This window comes from Rhinatrema bivittatum, chromosome 1, assembly GCF_901001135.1.
Source record: "Rhinatrema bivittatum chromosome 1, aRhiBiv1.1, whole genome shotgun sequence".
Classification (NCBI taxonomy): Eukaryota; Metazoa; Chordata; class Amphibia; order Gymnophiona; family Rhinatrematidae; genus Rhinatrema; species Rhinatrema bivittatum.
Genome location: NC_042615.1, coordinates 163,982,132 through 164,002,109, shown reverse-complemented (window position 1 = coordinate 164,002,109; position 19,978 = coordinate 163,982,132). Strand labels below are relative to the sequence as shown.

Genomic DNA, 19,978 nt, shown 5'->3' with positions numbered 1-19,978 from the left:
CCTGCCAAGGAAGCAAGGTGGCATCTACAGAATAGTAGGCACCCATTCTGGAGGGATGGATGGGAAAGTCTTGGGTAGCCTGAATTGTTCTTTTATGTGGGGAAGGATGGGGGCATGTTGACCCGGAGGGACCTTTACAGTTGCTTTGCAGGGAGAGACTATTTTAAAGTGATGGTAGTAGTGACAAACAATGCCCCCCCCCCCCCGCTAAACTGACCCTTTCACTTCAAACCAGTTAGGATTTCCCGACTGTTAGCAAGGATACCTCAAAAGTTTTTTTTTTATCCATTCAATATGTGCATATTGAATCCACAATATTAAGGGCAAATCTTTAGCATGTTTTCAATAAAACGTAGTGTATGGCAAATTACATATTTTAATGTGCATGTTAAAATTTTACCATGCTAAAATGTTCTTAGTGTTATTGCATAGGTACCTGAATATTCTGTTTAACATGTGAATACAATTTTGGATTTGATTCACATAGCCTTTTCTCCCATTCTGATTGAATAAAAGCCTAATGAAACAGGCCTTTACTAAAATGGTAAACCACTAATGTATGCTTCTTGCTGTTTTCATTTCATTATAACTGTGTACTTTTTTGGTACCAATTATTGTAAAAGCAACTGTGTGGTATCAGTCATAACCTGACTCCAATGATAAACAGAGGCAGTGGCCTTAAGTTCTCAAAACATTTTATACAACAATTTTTGGAAGTTTAATGATGATTGAAGACAGGCATGTAAACAGAAATATATAACTATAGATTTATATAGATAAAAATGTATACATAAGGATAAATGTTTATATATATATATATATATATATATATATATATATATATACACACACACACACACACACACACACACAGTATAGCTACAATATGTACAGTTACTACTAATCACTTCTATAGTACTACTTGACTTATGCAACTCTGCAGAAAAGTACCGAGCAAGGACTCTCTGTGGAGTTTCAATCTAATCAAGACAAAAACATACAGGGCAAGATTAGAATTCAATTTATTAAGAAAATGATTAAAATCAATGAGGCTGTGAGCAGAATAATAATTAAGATTTAAAAGCAGCCTCAAAAAGGAAGGTTTTTAGACTGAATTTGAATAAGGCATCAGGGAGGAAACGTGACGCTCCAGCTCAAAAAAAAGTTTATTCCAAGCATATGGAAGACACACTCGGGAACTGATGGCAGAGAAGGGCACAGGTAAGAGTGACTTGCTGGGTGAATGGCGTTCACAAGGAGGGTGTAGTGGGAAATAGAGTGGAAGTAGTGAGCAGCTGCATAGTAAGGGCTCCTGTAGTTGAGTAAAAGGAGCTTAAACTATATGTGAAAACAGGCAGCAAGCCAGAGTAGTGACTTGAGAAGTCAAGGTTAGCAAAAACGTAAGTCGCACAGCTAAATTTTGGATAGACTGTAGTGGAGAGAGACTGTTCACTGGGAAACCTGTGAGAAGCAGGTTGCAATAGTCTATATGGGAGTTATTGAGAGGGTGGATAAGGGTTCTGATAATGTGCTTAGAAAGAAAAAGGACAGATTTTGCTTATATTATTGAGAAAAATGATATATTTTAGCAGTGTCTAAGGGTAAGCAATCAGAGGGCCAGAGAGATCAACCAAAACAGACAGTAAGGGTGCAAACAATCAGAAGTTATAAATACAATCCCATACAGTAGGTCTAAAGAAAAGATAACCACTCAATTTCATGATTTAAGCTGGTAGGGGTGAGGGACTATAGCTTAAAAATCCACCTTTATTCCTTCCGAACAAGAAAGGTAAGAGAAATCACCCCTTCTGCTTGGGGGCAACCTTTCTCAATTACAAATACCTGCACATCTGAAATGTCATGTGATTTTTCTTGCCAATGGCCTACCAAGAGAGCTTCCTCCCTGCCAGCACGTAAGCAAACACAATGTTTGAAAAACTTAGTTTTAAGAGCTCAGGTGATTTTGTCCACGTATAAAAGGAAGACAAGGACACCTAACAAATTACTCCTTTTGACAGACAATTAGACTGTTTTAATAGATATGAATTTCCAATGCACGGGTGTATAAAGAAATCAATAAAGAATGAGAGCAAACTAAGCATTGGCTGCAAGGTGAAGGCCCCCTTTGAGAGATGTCTGGAGGTAATTGTAGGGGGTGTAGTTCCAATGAAACTAATAAATCTCTCAAAGTTTTACCCCTACAAAATGCAGGAAGCTCCCTTAGTAGCTTTTGACCAGCCAATCATCCAGATAGGGATACATGTGCATCCCCAGTTTGGGTAGGTGTGCCGTCATCATGGCTGGGCATTTTGTAAAGATAGGTGGGGCAGATGCAAGCCCGAAAGACAGAATGCGATAAAGTTATGGTCTCCCACAATGAATCAGATATTTCCTGTGACCGGGAAATATCTGTATGCGGCTATAAAACATCCTTTAGATTGCGAAAGCATAGCCAGTCCCACCCAGGAAAAAGATCTAGGCATCATAGTGGATAAATCTTTGAAACAGTCTGCTCATTGTGCTGCAGCAGTCAAAAAAAGCAAACAATGTTAGGAATTACTGCTTGCCTGCCTGTCCAGCTGAATTTTGCCAGTCATTCTCAGCAAGTCACTTAGAGTTCATTCAGCCAAAGCAGGCTAAGAAAACCTGAGGATTCTGGGGGGGTTTCTTTCTCCATGTTGGTTTTCTGTTCAGGCATACTTCTCATTTCCCTCTTGTGCCACTTACAAATGGCAAGAGTGGCACACCCAAGTACCAGAGGTGAAGACAGAACCGTGAGAAGTGATTATGGCAAATGGGCTGAAGTATGTAGGCTAACAACTAACCTTGTGTGTGCATTGTGATCCCTCTAGCTTCCCACTAAGGTAAATGAGACTCATAGATAGCCACGCACTCTTTAAGTAACAAATAGCAGTATGACTAAGTTTCACTAGATATCCATTAGCTTTATAATTGAGCTGTAAGGATACCTGCATTATAAAAAGGGCCTAACTTATAATAGCAAGACCACATATGTTATCTTTCAGAGTCAAGTAATTACATAGTAGTGGTGTAACATGTGTAAAGATAAGAACAAAGAGAGACTAGTATGAAAGTATTATTTTTCTCATATAATACTAGGTATACTGGGCAAGTCTATTCAAGGAGTACTGCTATTGTAAACAACAACCCAGGGTAATATTCATTAGAATGGCAAGTATGGATATAAGCAATGCACATAACCAGGAAAGTGAAGGAAGCCAAGAAAATAGAGGAATACCAAGAATCAGCAGGCGTCACAATGAGGTGTGCATACATAATGTGGGACAAATTATAAAAAAGTGTTGCAAAAGACAAGACATGTTCTGGTCATAGGCAGAAGTGAGATTATAGGTAGATAGAGGTGTGACATTATCAGAAAACATCTCAGAGAGATTGTAAACAAACTGTAAGTAAATAAAACTGATAGGTAGTGTTACAGGAAGAAATACCCAAAAAGGTATATAGGGAAAAATAGAAGGGGCTCACTAAATTCAGTATATTGGGTACAGTTAGGAGCAGGGGGAGTATGATGTAAAAGGCCAGCAATGTGAATACCTTGAATGTAGGCTGCAGGAGAAGAAATAAAGAAAAATACTTGTGCAGAAGCAGCTGAAGCCTATTCATAGGGTCACAAAGAAGAAACCAACAGCAGGAGCTTCAGGCACTATTCTCAGGAGTTTCTATAAACACAGCCACAGATGTGTTAATTACTTTGACCAGTAAGATTTTAACAGAACAAAGAACTCTCTTGAGAGTGAGGGCAAATGGGCCACACCTAGAAAAAAAGTAATCAGGGCAGTTCACAATCATGCTGTTGACATGACAGCCTATGTAAATGATCCTTTGGGCAGTCACGCAAATCTCTAGAACCTTCTACCTGTGTTCAATACTGAATGTTATCTATAAAAGAAGGATTACTTCCTGTATACGATGAGATGCTGGTAATCAGTGTGTCAGAGACATGGCATCAGCATCTCCCAAGAATACTTATACTGAATAATAAAAAATTATGCTTTCAACAAAATCTAAGTGTTCTTGTCTCCCTGGCCATAAGCGTCATAAAAAAATGGAGTGGCGCTTAACAAAGGGAACGGTGAATAAAACGGAAAATGTCATAATGCCTCTGTATCGCTCCATGGTGAGACCGCACCATGGTGAGATGGCTGAGGGGAGATATGATAGAGCTCTTTAGGATCATGAGAGGTCTTTAACGAATAGATGTGAATTGGTTATTTACACTTTCAAATAATAGAAGGACCAGGGGGGCATTCCATGAAGTTAGCAAGTAGCACATTTAAGACAAATCAGAGAAAATTCTTTTTCACTCAACGCACAATTAAGCTCTGGAATTTGTTGCCAGAGGATGTGGTTAGTGCAGTTAGTGTAGCTGGGTTCAAGAAAGGTTTGGATAAGTTCTTGGAAGAGAAGTCCATTAACTGCTATTAATCAAGTTTACTTAGGGAATAGCCACTGCTATTAATTGCATGGGATCTTTAGTGTTTGGGTAATTGCCAGGTTCTTTTGGCCTAGTTTGGCCTCTGATGGAAACAGTTTGCTGGGCTTGATGGACCATTGGTCTGACATAGTATAGCAATTTCTTATGTTCTTTTTGAAGAAAGGAGATTAAAGTGCCCAGGGAAACCATCTTGAACTTTTCCCTTTTGATGAGTATGTTTAAGACCTTTAGGATTAGGATGGGATGAAGTCCCCCTGTTTTCTTTGGAATCAGGAAATACTTGGAGTAGAATCCCTGCCCTATTTGCCTTTGTGGAACAAGATCGACTGCATTGGCTAGTAAGAGAAGAGAGCTTCTTTTGACACAGTTCCTGATGCAACCCCTTAATGAATCAGGGGATGATTTCATGGGAAACCCAATAGGTTTAATATGCTCCCTCTTCTGATGATGCAGAGGACCCACATATCTGAAGTTACACTGGGCCACGGGTTTACATAAGACTGTAGTCTCCCTCCCACCAGAAGGTCCTCTAGCATGGATACTGGCTATGTTCTCCAGGTTCCAGTCAAAAATCCCTTTCCTGGTGCTAACTGGGTTGCTATCTAGGGCTAAGGCACCTGGGCACCTGCTGTTACCTCACATGGGCATGTGGGGCCTGCTGTGTACAGGACCAAGAGTGCAGAGGACAGCTTTAAAAAGTGCCTCTGACCTGGCCTCAGGTACCTCTTGGCAGAGGAGACTTAGTCTTGAGTTCCAGCAAAGAGCTGCTGGAGCATTGTAGTGATCTCTGATCTGCACTATCACCTCCTTCGCTCTGTCTCCAAAGAGATTCTCTCCTCTGCATGGTACATCAGCAAGTCTTTCCAGCACTTCTGGGTAGAGATCAAAGGCCCACAGCCAGGCAAGTCTGTGAGCTCCAATCCCTATGGGAGAGATTTTGCCATCTCAAAAACATCAAAAGTTGATCAGACCATGAATTTTCCATACTTTAACCCTTTGGCCACCAGTGACTGGATAACATCTTGCCACTTTAGAGGAAGCTGCCCAACCATCCTGTGTGTTTCCTTCAGCAAGTCTCACATATACTGGCCCATAAAGAGCTAGTTGAAAGCTATGCAGAAATTAAGCATAGCCCCCTGAAAGACCTTCCTCCCAAGGGAGTCAAGAGTTATAGAGTCCTTCCTAGGGGGCATTGAGGAATGTATTCTAGACCTTTTGGGCTTCTTGAGAGAGGATTTGACTACCATAGATTGGTATGGCAGGTATCTTTTCTAATCTTGGAGCCTTTAGGACAAGATAGATTGTGCCAGCCTTTTTAATGGAAGCCATAGAGCAGGGGGTTCTCCCACATCCTTGCCTGCACTTCCTGAAGGACTTCATAGACTGGGAATGCCACAACGTCCTAAAGGCGTGCCACAAATTGGAGGATGTCTAGCATTTTACTTCTGGTCTCATCCTCTGTCTGCAGAGTAAATGGAATTATCTCAGCCATTTTCCCGATAAACCCTGTGAAGGAGAGGTCCTCAGGAGGAAGACAGGAGTCTGAGAGGAGACTTATTGACACCACCTCTTCATAAGTGTCTTCAGAGTCATAGCCATACCCTCTAAGAATATTTGGAATCTAACTCACCCTGGTCTGCTGGTGGTCACTCCCCTCTCAGTGCTTAACCCCCAGTCAAGGTCTCAAGACAGCTCTAATTGGCTGTTTTGGCCTGGATCCTGAGGAGTTCTGATGGTCTGGAGAAGCTTCCTCCCCCAAGGAGCGGGAAATCACAGCTGGGTGGTGGTCAATCTGATCCCACTCCAGGCATTGGCATCGGCTCCGGCACCGATGTAAGTGCTTCGCTACTGAGCACCCTTAAGAAATCAAGCAAAGGCTTAAAGATCATTTGTGCCTACCTTGGTACTCTTGATGCCATGGCACCGAGGCCCAGAAATGCTTTCTCCAAGGTCTGCTGGATCTTTCTATACAATTCCTTCTTGAAGATAGCTGATGCCAATACCGACCGAAAGGGTGATCACGTTCTTTTCAGAAACAAGAGATTGATCAGAGGCAGAGATCTGGACTGGTGGAGGCTATAGCAAGTCCCTGGCATTCAAAGAGGATGAGCTCTTCTCGCCTCGGGACTTCTTGGGGGGAGTTCTTAACATGAGACCATCCCTGATCCTGGCATTCGACACTAGTTGCTGATGCATCTTTGGCTTCCTTCAATGCTTGATATTGGATCTCCTCAATGCCAGTATCGAAAAGGTGGAACCAGATTATTTCTCTGATCGGGGGGAAAAAAAAAAAAAATCTGACAAAGGCCTCTCTCTAAGTTCCCTATCAGCCAGTGGGACCGAAAAAAACATGCCCCCCTGCTTTCAGTGCTGAAAATGCTCCCTCCAAACACCACAAAATATGATGGTTGATACTTCAGACGTCAATGGATTGGTCTTCCAACACCTAAAATGATTTTCCGTGAGTTTCAGTTATAACCTGCACCCTTTCAGATCATGGTCGCACATTTGTAATACCCATGGACATCATGTTATGCCTCCAGACAGTATATATCTATCATGAGAGTCTGATAGGCATAGGTCTTGTGAACCAGGGGCATTGCTGGAACCCCCGAAACTGTGATTAAAAAATAAGAAAATGGAGAGCTCCACAAACTGCGAGGCAACTGCAACACAGAAAAGAAGAGATTGAAGGGGGACCTTGCGTGGATGTGCAGATAGCAGCAGGCTGGGCATGCTCAGTGTGCTGGTCAAAGCTTCTAGAAACTTTGACAAACGTTTTCCATGCCGGGCTCCATTCGATGATGTCACCCACATGTGAGGACTCCTGCTTGTCCTACGAGAAAACTTGTGTCAAAATTTCTAGAAACTTTGACCTGCACACTAAGGAAGCCCAGCATGCTAATATCCATGCGTCCACACGGGGTCCCTTCTTCACAAAAAATAAAACCACCACAGGAGAAACTCAGCTCCACAGGATGGCGGGCGGGTTTCGTGAGAACTAACATCCTGCTGTCCTAGGAGAACAACTGTTACAGGTATGCAACTCTGTTTTCTCCTAGGACAAGCAGGATGGCAGTCCTCACACATGGGTGAATACCAAGCTACAGGCTGTACCATGCAACAAGAACCAGACACCTAACCAGGTGCCAATGGGCACAAAACACAACAATGCTGTTGGTAATATAGGGAGACAGCCTGAACCCGAACAATGGGCCTTAGGCAAGAAGAGTTGAGTTCTATAGGTGAAAGATTTTCCAAAGGACAGATTGGGCGAAATTGCTGTCATGTCGGCCATCCCTATCCAAACAGTAATGGGCGGCAAATGTGTGGAGCGAACTCCACGTCACAGCCCAGCAGATCTCAGCCACGGGGACCACGCGCACATGGGACATCGAAGCCGCCATGGCTCTAACACAGTGAACCTTAACATGGCCTCCAAGCTGAAAGCCTGCCTGTGCATAGCAGAAGGAGATTCTATCCACCAGCCAGGTTGGCAGTGTTTTGTTTGGTAACCACTGCTCCTAATCTATTCTTGTCGAAAGAGATGAAGAGCTGCATGGACTGCCTATCGTCTACTGTCTGCTCAACATAGAAAGCTAAGACCTTCTTGCAATCCAAACTGTGCAGAGCCCATTCACCCTGATGTGAATGGGGTCTGGGAAAAAAGGTGGGCAGAATGATTGACTGGTTAAGATGAAAGTCAGTCACCATCTTAGGCAGGAACTTCGGGTGAGTACGGAGAACCACCCTGTAAGGAAAGAGCTTTGTGCAGGGCAGATATCTCACCAATGCCTGAAGCTTGCTGACCCTCTATGCCAAAGTTACCGCAACCAAGATGATGACCTTCAGATCACAGGAGGGCAGTGGCTCGAAAGGATCTAGCATGAGTCAAGACAACACCACGTGGGGGTACCAGGACAACAGGATGCCTCAGGGGAGGCTTCAGTTGAAGCAAGCCCACATGAACCTTCCCAATATGGGCTGCACGGAGACGGGCAAACCATCAATACCCTGGTAGTAGGCCCCAATGGCACTCAGGTATACTCTGACCAAGTTGGTCTGCAGACCGGGGTGCCAAAAGTGCAGCAAGTAATCAAGCAACTTTGGAGTGAGGCAAGAGAACAGATCCAAGCCATGACTCTCACACCAGACAGAAAACCTCTTCACTTCAGGTTATAAAACTTCCTAGCGTAATGTTTCCTGGAAGCTACCAGGACCCGAGGCACGCTATCAGAGAAGTCAAGGAGCTACAGAACTAGCCTTTCAACATCCATGCCATCAGAGACAACACCCTGAGGTTGGGATGACACAGCCTGCCCTGATCCTATTTGATTAGGTCAGGGGAGGTCCCCAGACTGATCAGTTCTCTGACCCGAGAGATCCCATAGGAGCGAGAGCCAGATCTGCCTCGGCCAACAAGGGGCAATGAGAATCATGGTCCTTCTGTTCTGCCAGAGCTTCAGGAGAGTCTTCATCACCAGAGGAAGCGGAGGATACGCATACATAAGGCCCTCGCCCCAACGATGTGCAAAGACATCCAAAGCTGGATTTCCGTTTCCCCTATACAGGGAGTAGACGTGGCTCAACTTATTGTTGCAAGGGGAGGCGAAGAGGTCCACTTCTGGGATCCCCCAAAGGCAGAAGATGCAATTGCTACCATTTGATCCAGGGACCACTCGTGGGGTCAGAACACTCGACTCAGCCAGTCTGCCACATTTTCCGTCCCGGCCACATACATGAGTCCATGACTAAATCTGGAAAGCCTCCTGACATAGGAGGAACAATCTTGTACCTCCCTGCTTGTTGATGTACCACATCGCTACTTGGTTGTTGGTCTGAATCAGGAACATCTGGTTGGACAAGCAATCCTGGTATGCCCAGATTGTATAACAGATCGCTTGAAGCTCCAGGAAGTTATCTGGTATTGAGCTCCCTGAGTGGACCAGCAACCTTGCGTGCAGAGACAGTTCACATGTGCACCCAACCCAGGGTGGACGCATCTGTGGTAAGCATCAACTGGGTTGGGGGTTGCTGAAAAGGAACCCCCTGTCCAAATTGGGCAGACTCTCCCACCAAGATAAAGAAGTTTGGGGAGGCAGTGTGACACAAATGCGCCCACTGAGGACCTGGGTGGTCTGCTGCCATTGAGACCGCAGGATCCACTGAGCTCTTTGCATATGCAAGCAAGCCCAGGGAGTAACATGGACAGACGCAGCCATGTGAACCAGCAAGCAAAGCAGAAGCCAGGCTGAGACCTGTCGGCTCCCGCAGACTAGACTTGCTAGAGACGCCAGGGCAAGCGCCCAATTGCAAGGAAGGAAGGGTCGGGCCTGTGACGTGTCCAGGTGGGAACTGATAAAGCACAACTGAGGCAACTGGGTGAGATGGGACTTCAGGTAGTTGATGGCAAACATGAGGAAATCCAGCACCTGAATGGTCAATCATCCTCCTTCCTGCAGAGATGCGCACCCACTAGTGACAGGCATTTAGTAAAGGAGAGGTGCTCTGACAACTCCTGAACCTGCTTCCAGAGGTTCCGAGTGTTCTGGGTCATATACAACTAGTAGAAAGTAATCCGGGTGATCAGCATGGCGCCCTGGTACACCTTCCTACCCTAAGGCATCCAATGCCCTATGCTCCCGACCCGGAGGAGCAGAAGCATGGGTGCAGGAACGCTTGGCCTGGCCTTCTTGAGGGCTGACTCCACCACTACTGATTGATGTGGGAGCTGACGCCTCTTAAACCCTAAGGCCTGCTGTACCACGTAGACCACATCTGCCTTCTGGTTCACCGGAGGCACCGATATGGGGTGTTCCTAAATCTGAAGGAGTAAATCTTTAAAGATGTCATGGATAGGAACAGCCAGTACCTCCTTTGGGGCACCAACGAACTGAAGCACATCCAGCATCTTATGACGAGCATCCTCCTCCTTCAGGAGTTGGAAAGGAATGGTTTCTGCCATTGCATGCACAATGTCTGCAAAGGTTAGATCCTCCGGCAGGGACCGGTGTCTCATCAGGAGGAGACGGGTCCAAAGGAAGATCCCAGATTCATCAAAGACTCTGAGGTAGCAACCCCCAGGGATCATATGGGGCATCCTCCTCACTAAGGTCCCCTAGGGAGACTCGTGGAGGGCCCCCACTCGTTTCTCATGTTTTGGCACTAAAGGCACAGAGTGCATCGACCGCACTGAGGGTGGTACCGAGGTACCCCGGACGGTGCCCTGGGCTGCAGCACATAGTCTTCCTCTGAGGAACCCACAATGGGAATCACCCCAGAAGATGGAGGCGCCAGTGGTCTTTGGGGTATCGAAGGATCCCTGGGAACTGGCAGCTGCTGCTGGGCAACACGGCCAGCAGGACATCAAGGCACTCCAGCAGCGGTGCCAACATTGCAGGTGCGTGTTCTGACACTGGTGGAGGCACCAGTGGAGCTGGTGGCTTGATGCCCAGCAGGGCTCGGAGCACCGCCAGTTGCACCCTGTGGTCCAGCTCCTCTTGAAAATCCACCAAAGACAGAATGGATGGAGGAGTCGTCGTCACCAGAACTCTTCTAAGCGGGGTCGCATTGGAGGCATCACAGCAGCTGCCAGTGCCAACCCGAGCTAACGACGGCGACCGATGGTGATGTTTCCAAGACTTCCCTCAGTGCTCAGCCCATTGTTTCCCTGGCGTAGAGGATGGAGGTGACCCCGACTTCCAGATGATGGCCTGACCCGGCTCCTCTCTCCCGAGACGGCCCTGATGGAGGAGTGGACATCGATGGATCCATGTCCATAGGCTCCCTACGGCCTTTGGGCATTGATGCACCCATTTTGGACCTGAAAAGCTTCTCCATTTTATCCAAGTGGGCCCGTCGACCCTTAGGGGTCATTTGATTGCAAAAATGATACCCCCGGACGTCGTGCAAGGTCCCCAGGCAGAGGACACAGACCTCATGCAGATCCATGATGGACATGGTCCACGGGCACTGGCATTGGCGAAAACCTTATGGCACCATAAAAAAAAAAGATCTGGTGAACAGTTGATGACCAGTGGCCACCAAAGAGCAACACTGCCAGGAATCGATCGTAAAGAAGGGGGGGGGGAGAAACCACTTACCACACCTCCCTATCAAGGCACTGATGTGGGCGAAGAGGGACCCTGGCGGAGACAAATCAGAAACAACCAGGAATAACCAAAGACTTTGAAGAGAGCAGAGATCCACAACCACGAGACGAAAGCTGCACGGAAAAGAAGAGACTGAAAAAGGACCCCACATGGATGCATGGATAGTGGCATGCTGGGCATACTCAGTGTGCCAGTCAAAGTTTTCCGTGCTGGGCTTCATCTGATGTCACCCAAGTGTGAGGACTACCATCCTGCTTGTCGGGGGAGAAAAAATATTTTTATAGCCTTTTTAAAAATTTGTTTCCATTTTGTTTGTTTTTTATTTTCCATTTTTTTCTTTAGTCTTCTTTTTTGGATTACTAATTTTGATTGCTTATTTTTCTTTATTTTGCTTTCTTCTGTAGGTCTGTATTACAGGACTTCCCAAACCTGTCCTGGTATCCCCCACAGCCAGTCAGGTTTTCAGGATATCCACAATGAATATGAATACGATAAATTTGCATATCATGGAGATTCGGTATATGCAAATTTATCTCATGCCCATTCATTGTGGATATCTTGAAAACGCGACTGGCTGTGGGGATTCCAGGACAGGTTTAGGAAGATCTGCCTTATTCCCACCCCCATCCCCACCTTCCATGCTCGCCAAGCATTTCTTCTTTGGTAGGCAGTCACAGTGGTGACAGATACTCTCTTCCCTGAGCCTGGTTCCTCCACCTCCCACATGCTCACTGATAACTGCAGTTACTTTCCTCACTCAGGCCTGGTTCCCTACCTACTCAGCAGCTGCTAAACGCTGTTTCCTTGCACAGGTCCAGCTTTTTTTTTCAGCCTGACTGCCGCCACCAGAAGCTCCTTTCTTGGACCCAGACACTGCTGCCAAAATTTTAGGCACTTGGGATTTTTTCTGTTTCTGATATACACCACCACACACAATATATAGTAATTAAATATAAACAAAAAATGCATGGCTACATACCTTCATTTTTCATAATATAATTTACAATTTGGCCCACAGTATCATTATTCAAGTCTCCCACACTTTCATGCAGTTCTGTAAAAACAAGATAAAATATTACAATTCAGAATTAGAGCTTAAACTACCATTGTGGTTTTAGAAATTTAATTTTAAGTTCCCCTGGGCAGTAACATCAATGTCTAAACAATTGCTGATCTATGAATGAAGAGAACACCTCTCAACACATTCCCAGTGCTCGTATCACTTATGCTCACTTATCCTAAAACTACCTCTCATTAGAGGTAAAGAATATAATGGCAGGATCTGGGAACGCTTTCTGCCATGATTCCAAACTAGACGTAGCAGCAAAGGCTGAGGAATCCTCTCCCTTGAGGCCCTAGATCTGGGCATAGTGACAAGGATAGAGAAATATGTTTTTCAGCAGTGAAGAGTACTGGGTTTTGCTGTGACACATGGGATTTCATCTCACCTAATTCTTGGAATTTTGGTTTTTTTTAGTTCTTTAAAAACTTATGCAGAGGGTGAAAGTCAGAAAGGTATTTAGTAATGCCCCCCAAATCATAACAAATTGTTCACAAATTTTGTCATATAAAGACCATGCATGGCTCCTATACTAATCAGTGCAGAGTATCCTTCTTAATTATTGTTAAAAAGCAAAATAGTCATGGTGTTGGCTATACTCAATGTGCATGTCACAAAGATGGATTTATCTTAAAGCCATCAAGTTAAAAAAAAAAAAAAAGAGCTCTGGCAGAAGGGACCGGGAGCTGTTCTAAGTAACATGGTCAGAGAGGCCCTAAAATGATTCCAAGCTTATAAATGAAAGGCCATCTTACTAATGCTTGGGTTCTTGCTGGAGAAAGACAATAGCAAGCCTATCAAAGATTTTTTTTTAATGCACATGATGTATAAGATTAATATTGCCTGTCTTAGATATTCAAGTAAACTATAAGGAATATCAAACACACTTGACCAATGGTTTAAACCCTTTTTCATTTGTCTATGGCAGGGGTAGGCAACGCCAGTCCTTGACTGCAGCAAACAGGTCTGGTTTTCTGAATACTTATTAAGAATATGCACGAGATCTAATTGCATGCATTGCCTCCACTGTATGCAAATATATCACATGCATAGTCACAGTGGATATCCTGAAAACCAGACATGTTTGTGGCACTCAAAGACCAGCGTTGCCTATCCCTCATCTACGGTTTATCCCACATTTTACAAACTGATAATGTTTAAACATAATATTTGAATTGTTTGAACTTGCAAGATAAAAATATATGAAATTAAATGTATTTCATATATAACTTTTTAAAAATCTCGCTTCTGCAGGTGGTTAAATAGCCAAACTATTAAACACATTTAGCAATACTAAAAATAAGGGGATAGGGGAAGGTGTGGAATCAGTCACACTGATATTGCCAAGAAAAAAAAAAAAGCTACTTGTTTTCTTACCTATCTTTTCTCCTGTAATTTTTTCCTCTTCAATGGGTGGTTCTGCTTCTGTTGTACAGCGGTACCCTTTTTTCTTAAGCAAGTGGCAGATGAGGATCCCCAAAAGTCCCATGATGAAGAAAACAGGAACCAACACGAAAGCAACATACTCTGGATGCCCACCACCACTGGCTGGAGAGTCCGCGTTTTCTGTGTTATGGCTTGCCGAAATATCAGGAGAAGACTCGCCATCTGTAAAAATAAACCCAAGATTTATCTACACAGTTATGTATCTTCACACCCAAAATTTACAAAGGTCTAAAGTGAAAGTTAGCATGCAACAGAAAAAAAAAAAAAAAGAAAAATCACAGCTCTTAACAATGGTCAAAAAATGACTGATCTGACTTCCACCATAAAAGTTTGCATATGACCTTCTAGCCTCTAGCATGCTCGGCCTTATGCCCTCCCTGTGCTAATTTTAAGTGCCTAGTGAGGACATAGGGACAAAGCAGAGACCTCATGAGGTTTAGGTCAGTCTCTTGCAGTAATTTAAGGGTAAACAACAAAACCTTGAATTTATTTATTTTCCGCTTTTTGGCACTTCAAAGCAGATTACATTCAGATATAGCAAGTATTTTTTCCCTGTCCCTAGAGGGCTCACAATCTAAGTTTGTACCTGGAACGTGAAGTAACTTGCCCAAGGTCACAAGGCTGCAACATTTTAGATCATTTGAAACTTTCTAAGAATCCTTAACAAGAAACCAATACAAGTTGCAAAAATCCAGACCTGAAAAAATAAAGGCATGTATAACAATTTCTAGACTTGGACCATCTAAGTGACAGCTTACAGATTTTTGTAGTTAAAAAAAAATAAAAAAACATTTCATATCTTAAAAAGGGATCCATATGGTATTGAAAGCTCAGCACAATACATTAGAAAATCTATTAACCATAAACTTATTGTTTGGAAACTTAGATGTCCCCCAGGCCATGATCTATTATCTATAAAAAAAAATAAAATAAAAAGCCAATTATCCAGTGTTGCATGCCACGCAGATGTTATAAGACAGTACCTTGACCTCATTCTCACCTATCTGCAGCCACATCATCAGCATTTCTAGCAGTACAGTCTGGCAGAAAAGGGTCCAAAATGACCCATTTACTGCAAACTGTTCCTGTAAAAATGCAGCCTCGGCACATTAGCATCCTTATTGCTTTCCTCAACATTTCTATTTAATCTTATCTGGCGAGTATGTTTTTGCCAAAAAGTTTTTGGGTTTTTTTTCATTTTAATGCACCTGAGATATTGCCTCCAAGATACTACCGACAATGCTAAGTAGGTGCTGTAAGGATTTATTGCCTAAGCTTTTGTCCCAAAACACCAATACACAAGCTGTTTTGTTGGTTTGGTCCTCTTGAATAGTGATGATTACATTTGTTTTTACAGAATGATTCTCTAACTGTGCTGTCCCTGCCGACGCAGCCAGCTTGGCGAAACACGGGGTTCGTGTCGAGGGGGGACCCTTTAATTGAATTGGAATACTATGTATCTAACAGTGGAGTTGCCATAATAAAAATTTATTGATGAAAGAACTTTGGACCAACAGAGAATTTTTCTGCACTTCTCGTGGATTACTTACTAAGCTTTAGTCCCACCTTATATTTTTACCAGCAATCTGAGAATATCAGACAATTACACTAGTCCATTTGACTTAGATAATGAATATCACTTTATTAGAGGTCTCCTTTACTCTCATGGGTTACTGTAATAACTTCAGGAGTCGGGCAAGAGACATTTCTCACTAGAAAGCATGATACAGAAACATACTTGGCATCAAGATTTAGCAGATTAAGGAATTAGCAATATCATCACAATATTCTAGCCTAGACTTGCATATGAAGGTACTAAAGAAAACTAGTTTACTAACCCATGGACATGGAGTAGCATCCCAGTTTCTCACCACTTTGAAGGGTTCTGGTGACAGCTGCTCTCAAGGAATCTCTGCTGCTGGATCCAGACCCTGGTGGTCTCACGGTACTGAACTAAGAGAGGACCCTCCCTGTCACTAAAAAGCAACAGAGCGGGTTCGACCCTTCTGCTCAAGTGCCAGGGAAGTATGGTGTCAGATCTGCTGTGTTCTTTTCTTCTGCATCAGTCTCTCTCAGCCCAGGTATCGGAAAGGGCCAACCACACTTATGCAGGGTTGTTTCAGCTTCTTCAAATGGTCACCAACCCAGTGCTTTCACTCCCAGCTACTTTTAAGGGCTTACCTATGCATAATTTCGTGACTTTACGCTCAGTAAAGTGAATATACGTGTGATAGGTTCTCTTTTTGTACTCTTCGAGAGTCCTCCGTCTCCTTCTCCCAGTTCAACTTCAGGCCAGGCTGACTAACCAGCTGATAGCTCTTCCAGCCCTGACTGCCAGGGTGCCATAACAGGGGGCTCGGGATGTTCTGTCTGGTAAGCTCTATAAATCAGATAAACTGGTCATGTACACAGCTTGACCAGAACAGTCCATCTCTGCATTCGGATGCAGAAAACAATACAGGCCAATGTCCATTTTGCTGATGTCAGAGAATTCTAGTTGGTTTCATAAAGTTAGTAAGAAGCCAAGTAGGCTCCATCTATTTTTTTAAATCTTTTATCACTTACTAAATACAAATTTTTGGAAGTCCAAATATAATCCACTTTTTTTTTTTAATTTTATTTTTATGCAATTTGAAAATATAATTACAAGAACATCTTGTACAGAATCATGAGGTATACAGAAATGAAAATATTTGGCAATAGCCTTTACCAGGAATAATTTTACCTCACATTATATAAAAGGAAAAACAGGGGGTAGACAAGAAAAGGAGCAGATACTGGAAACAAAGAAAAACAAAATACTGAGTACAAGGCCTGATACTGACTAAGCCGGCATATTCATGATGGAGAGACAAACGCCCTTAGTTGGGATGGTTCAAAAAACAAGTAGTTAACATTATTAATCTTTACAACACACTTGCACGGATAGCGAAGTATAAATTGACCCCCTTTGGAAATAACTTCCGAATGTAAGGAAAGAAATTGCTTCCGGCGAAGCTGTGTGACCCTAGTTAAATCAGGGTACATCCATAACTTCTGACTGTAGAATTGCAAAGAACAGTTAGGAAGAAAACTGCAGAAAAGGCAAAAGTCACCAATAGAGTTCCACCTTGTTTAATCTCAATTAATTGAGAATCTTCAAGAAAGTTGGTCAAATCCAATGAAGATTCCATAGGCACATTATCTCTGGGCACATCCTTAGATGTAACTTGGAGTAAGAAATATGGCTTAGTTCAAAAGGATTTGGAACCTTGAGAGTCTGAGAGATGTAATTCTGAAATAATTCCATCAGGGAAATTTTCTTTATTTTAGAGAATGCATTCCATTCTCAATATTTTCAATATTCTTGGAATAGATTATTTCATATTGTACCAATTGCTGTTGTACCTTTTCCACTATATCCAATCGGGAATCCAACTTCAGAATCTTTGACTCTTGAGCAGATATTTTAACACTATCCTGGAGAGATTTATTAGTATCCATAACAACTGAAGTTAGTGCAGTAATTGAATAATCTAATTTAACCAATGCATTCCAAAGGGCTTCCAAAGTTGAAACGAAGGTTTTAAAAGTTGAAATCTAGCAACCTGGGCGTTGGTGACCTCTCCTGTAGATATTATTCCACCCAAGCTATCGAGAACAGCCTCTACTGAGGCCAGGGGGAAGGAAGCAGTTCGAGCAGAGTCTTCCATCTCGGGGTTCCTACACATCCCGGTTGCTGCTTCTATGTCCATCTTTGCAATGTAGAGGACTCAGTCCCTTCCAGGTGTATGCTCGAAGGCCTCGGTGTCTCTTGCAAATCTTCCGGTTGATACACTGCAACTGTGTGATCAAACTGGGGAGGATATGGTGTTGCTGGTGCTCCCGGTCTCAAGGAGATCTAGTCAGCCAGCAATGGGGATCTCCGCTCCGCATTCCCTGCCACTGCAGTGGTCATCACAACGGGAGCCAAGTCAGGCGTTGCCACGAAAAATTCCTCTATCCGCGGCTGACTCGGGCCAGGTAAGGGAGAACTGGTTGTATTCTCCCTAAGTTTGGCCTTTCACTTGGTATGAGGCATATTGTTTGAGGAAATTCACAATTATTCAGAAAAAGCAGGGGAGAGATTTTCTTCTGTGTATCTCAGATGTCGGCCATCTTGTCCACCTCCGAAAACCCACATTTTAAAAGGAAAAAAATAGCTTTTGAAGATTACCTGAACTTGAAACCTATCATTCAAATCATCCATTGTACCTGAAGATTGGAGAGTAGCAATGTAACCCCAATATTTAAAAAGGACTCCATGGGTGATCTGGGAAACTAAAGACTAGTGAGCCTGACTTTAGTGCCAGGAAAAATAGTGGAAACTCTTCTAAAGATCAAAATCACAGAGCCTATAGAAAAACATGGTTTAATGGAACACAGTTAGCATGGATTTACTCAAGGGAAGTCTTGCCTCACAAATCTGCTTCATTTTTTTTGAAGGGGTTAATAAACATGTGGATAAAGGTGAACCAGTAGTTGTAGTATAGAAGCTTCTAAGAAAACTAAAAAGTCATGGGAAGCGATGTCCTTTTGTGGATTACAAACTGGTTAAAAGACAGGAAACAAAGTAGGATTAAATGGTCAATTTGCTCAGTGGAAAAGGGTAAACAGTGGAGTGCTTCAGGGATCTGTACTTGGACTGGTGCTTTTCAATATATTTATAAATGATCTGGAAAGGAATACAAGTGAGGTAATCAAATTTGCAGACAGTACAAAATTATTCAGAGTAGTTAAACCACAAGCGGATTGTGATAAATTGCAGGAGGACCTTGTGAGACTGGAAGATTGGGCATCCAAATGGCAGATGAAGGAGACTAAGATGGCTGCTGCACAGGATACACGCTAGCGTCTTGTTTCCTCGAAGGTCTTCTGATCTATGCTTGTTTCTCTGGAATTTCCTTGTCTGTTTCTTGATTCAACATGCCACATACAAAGAGAAAGGCAAGAATTAGAAACAATATTACCTCTACTCCTGTTTCTGACTCGCGGAAACAGAGGATTGATTTGATGCTAGTGGGACCCAGTCACACTCAGCCGGAGGGAGGAGCCGCAGGAGGATTCAGCGTAGAGCAGACCCTGAACCTCATGGCAGAAGAAACATCTCTTAGCCCCGGCACACCAATGGTTCCTAAGCCTCCGTTTGAGTCCTCGAGAAGAACGGAGGACATGGTGAATGAGCTAAGAGGAAAATCTGCCTCAGAGGACCTCGATACCCCGAGAAGAAGCGGAGAAGATCCGCAGACTTCAGTAAGCTCAGTGTTTCAGAGTCCACGGGATCGAAGTTAGAGGAACAACTCAGTAATGGCGGAGGAAAGGGCCCGGCAGAGTTGGGAGAAAGAGATCCAGAGATAAAGGTAATTTGCACCAACCTTTATTGAGACCTTCTAAGATTACTCTGGAAGATATTTGGAATGTACTTATTTCTATGGACAAATCTATTAATGCCTTGACTGTAATTGTAAAGGAAAGTATGAATAAGGTGCAGTGCTTAAAAAGTAAAGCAACTATTGAAACATCAGTAAAAGAAATGGAAGTCAAAATTGAAAATTTGAAGGAAGTCCAAAATAATTTGGTTAAATCAGAAAATACATGTAATAAGAAATTGGAAAAATTCGGAAACAAAATTAGATCTAATCTAAGGATATTACATTTCCCTAAATCAAAAATGGTTTCACCCTGGGGGCCTATTTAAAAGTTATTTGATAAATGTTCTTAAATTTCCTGAACAAGCTGTTCCAGCTATATTAAGAATTCATTATATTCCATCAAACAAAGATGGAAAGAATGATCTGCAAAATCAATTAAATGAATCCCTGGTAAATTTAACTACGATCTAAGAAATGTCTCAAGAAATAATTA

The 19,978-nt window shown here is 43.2% G+C and overlaps 1 protein-coding gene across 2 annotated transcripts in view; it reads right to left on the bottom strand.

Annotated features, from left to right (window-relative positions):
- The window catches only part of RELL1 (RELT like 1), a 156,584-nt gene that overhangs the window by 58,348 nt on the left and 78,258 nt on the right, over positions 1-19,978 (bottom strand). For both annotated transcript variants that reach the window (XM_029589553.1, XM_029589563.1), the window contains exons 2-3: positions 14,027-14,257; positions 12,569-12,643 (exon numbers count right to left, since the gene is read on the bottom strand). In XM_029589553.1, coding sequence (XP_029445413.1) covers positions 12,569-12,643; positions 14,027-14,257 — 306 coding nt within the window. The remainder of the gene's footprint in view (positions 1-12,568; positions 12,644-14,026; positions 14,258-19,978) is intronic.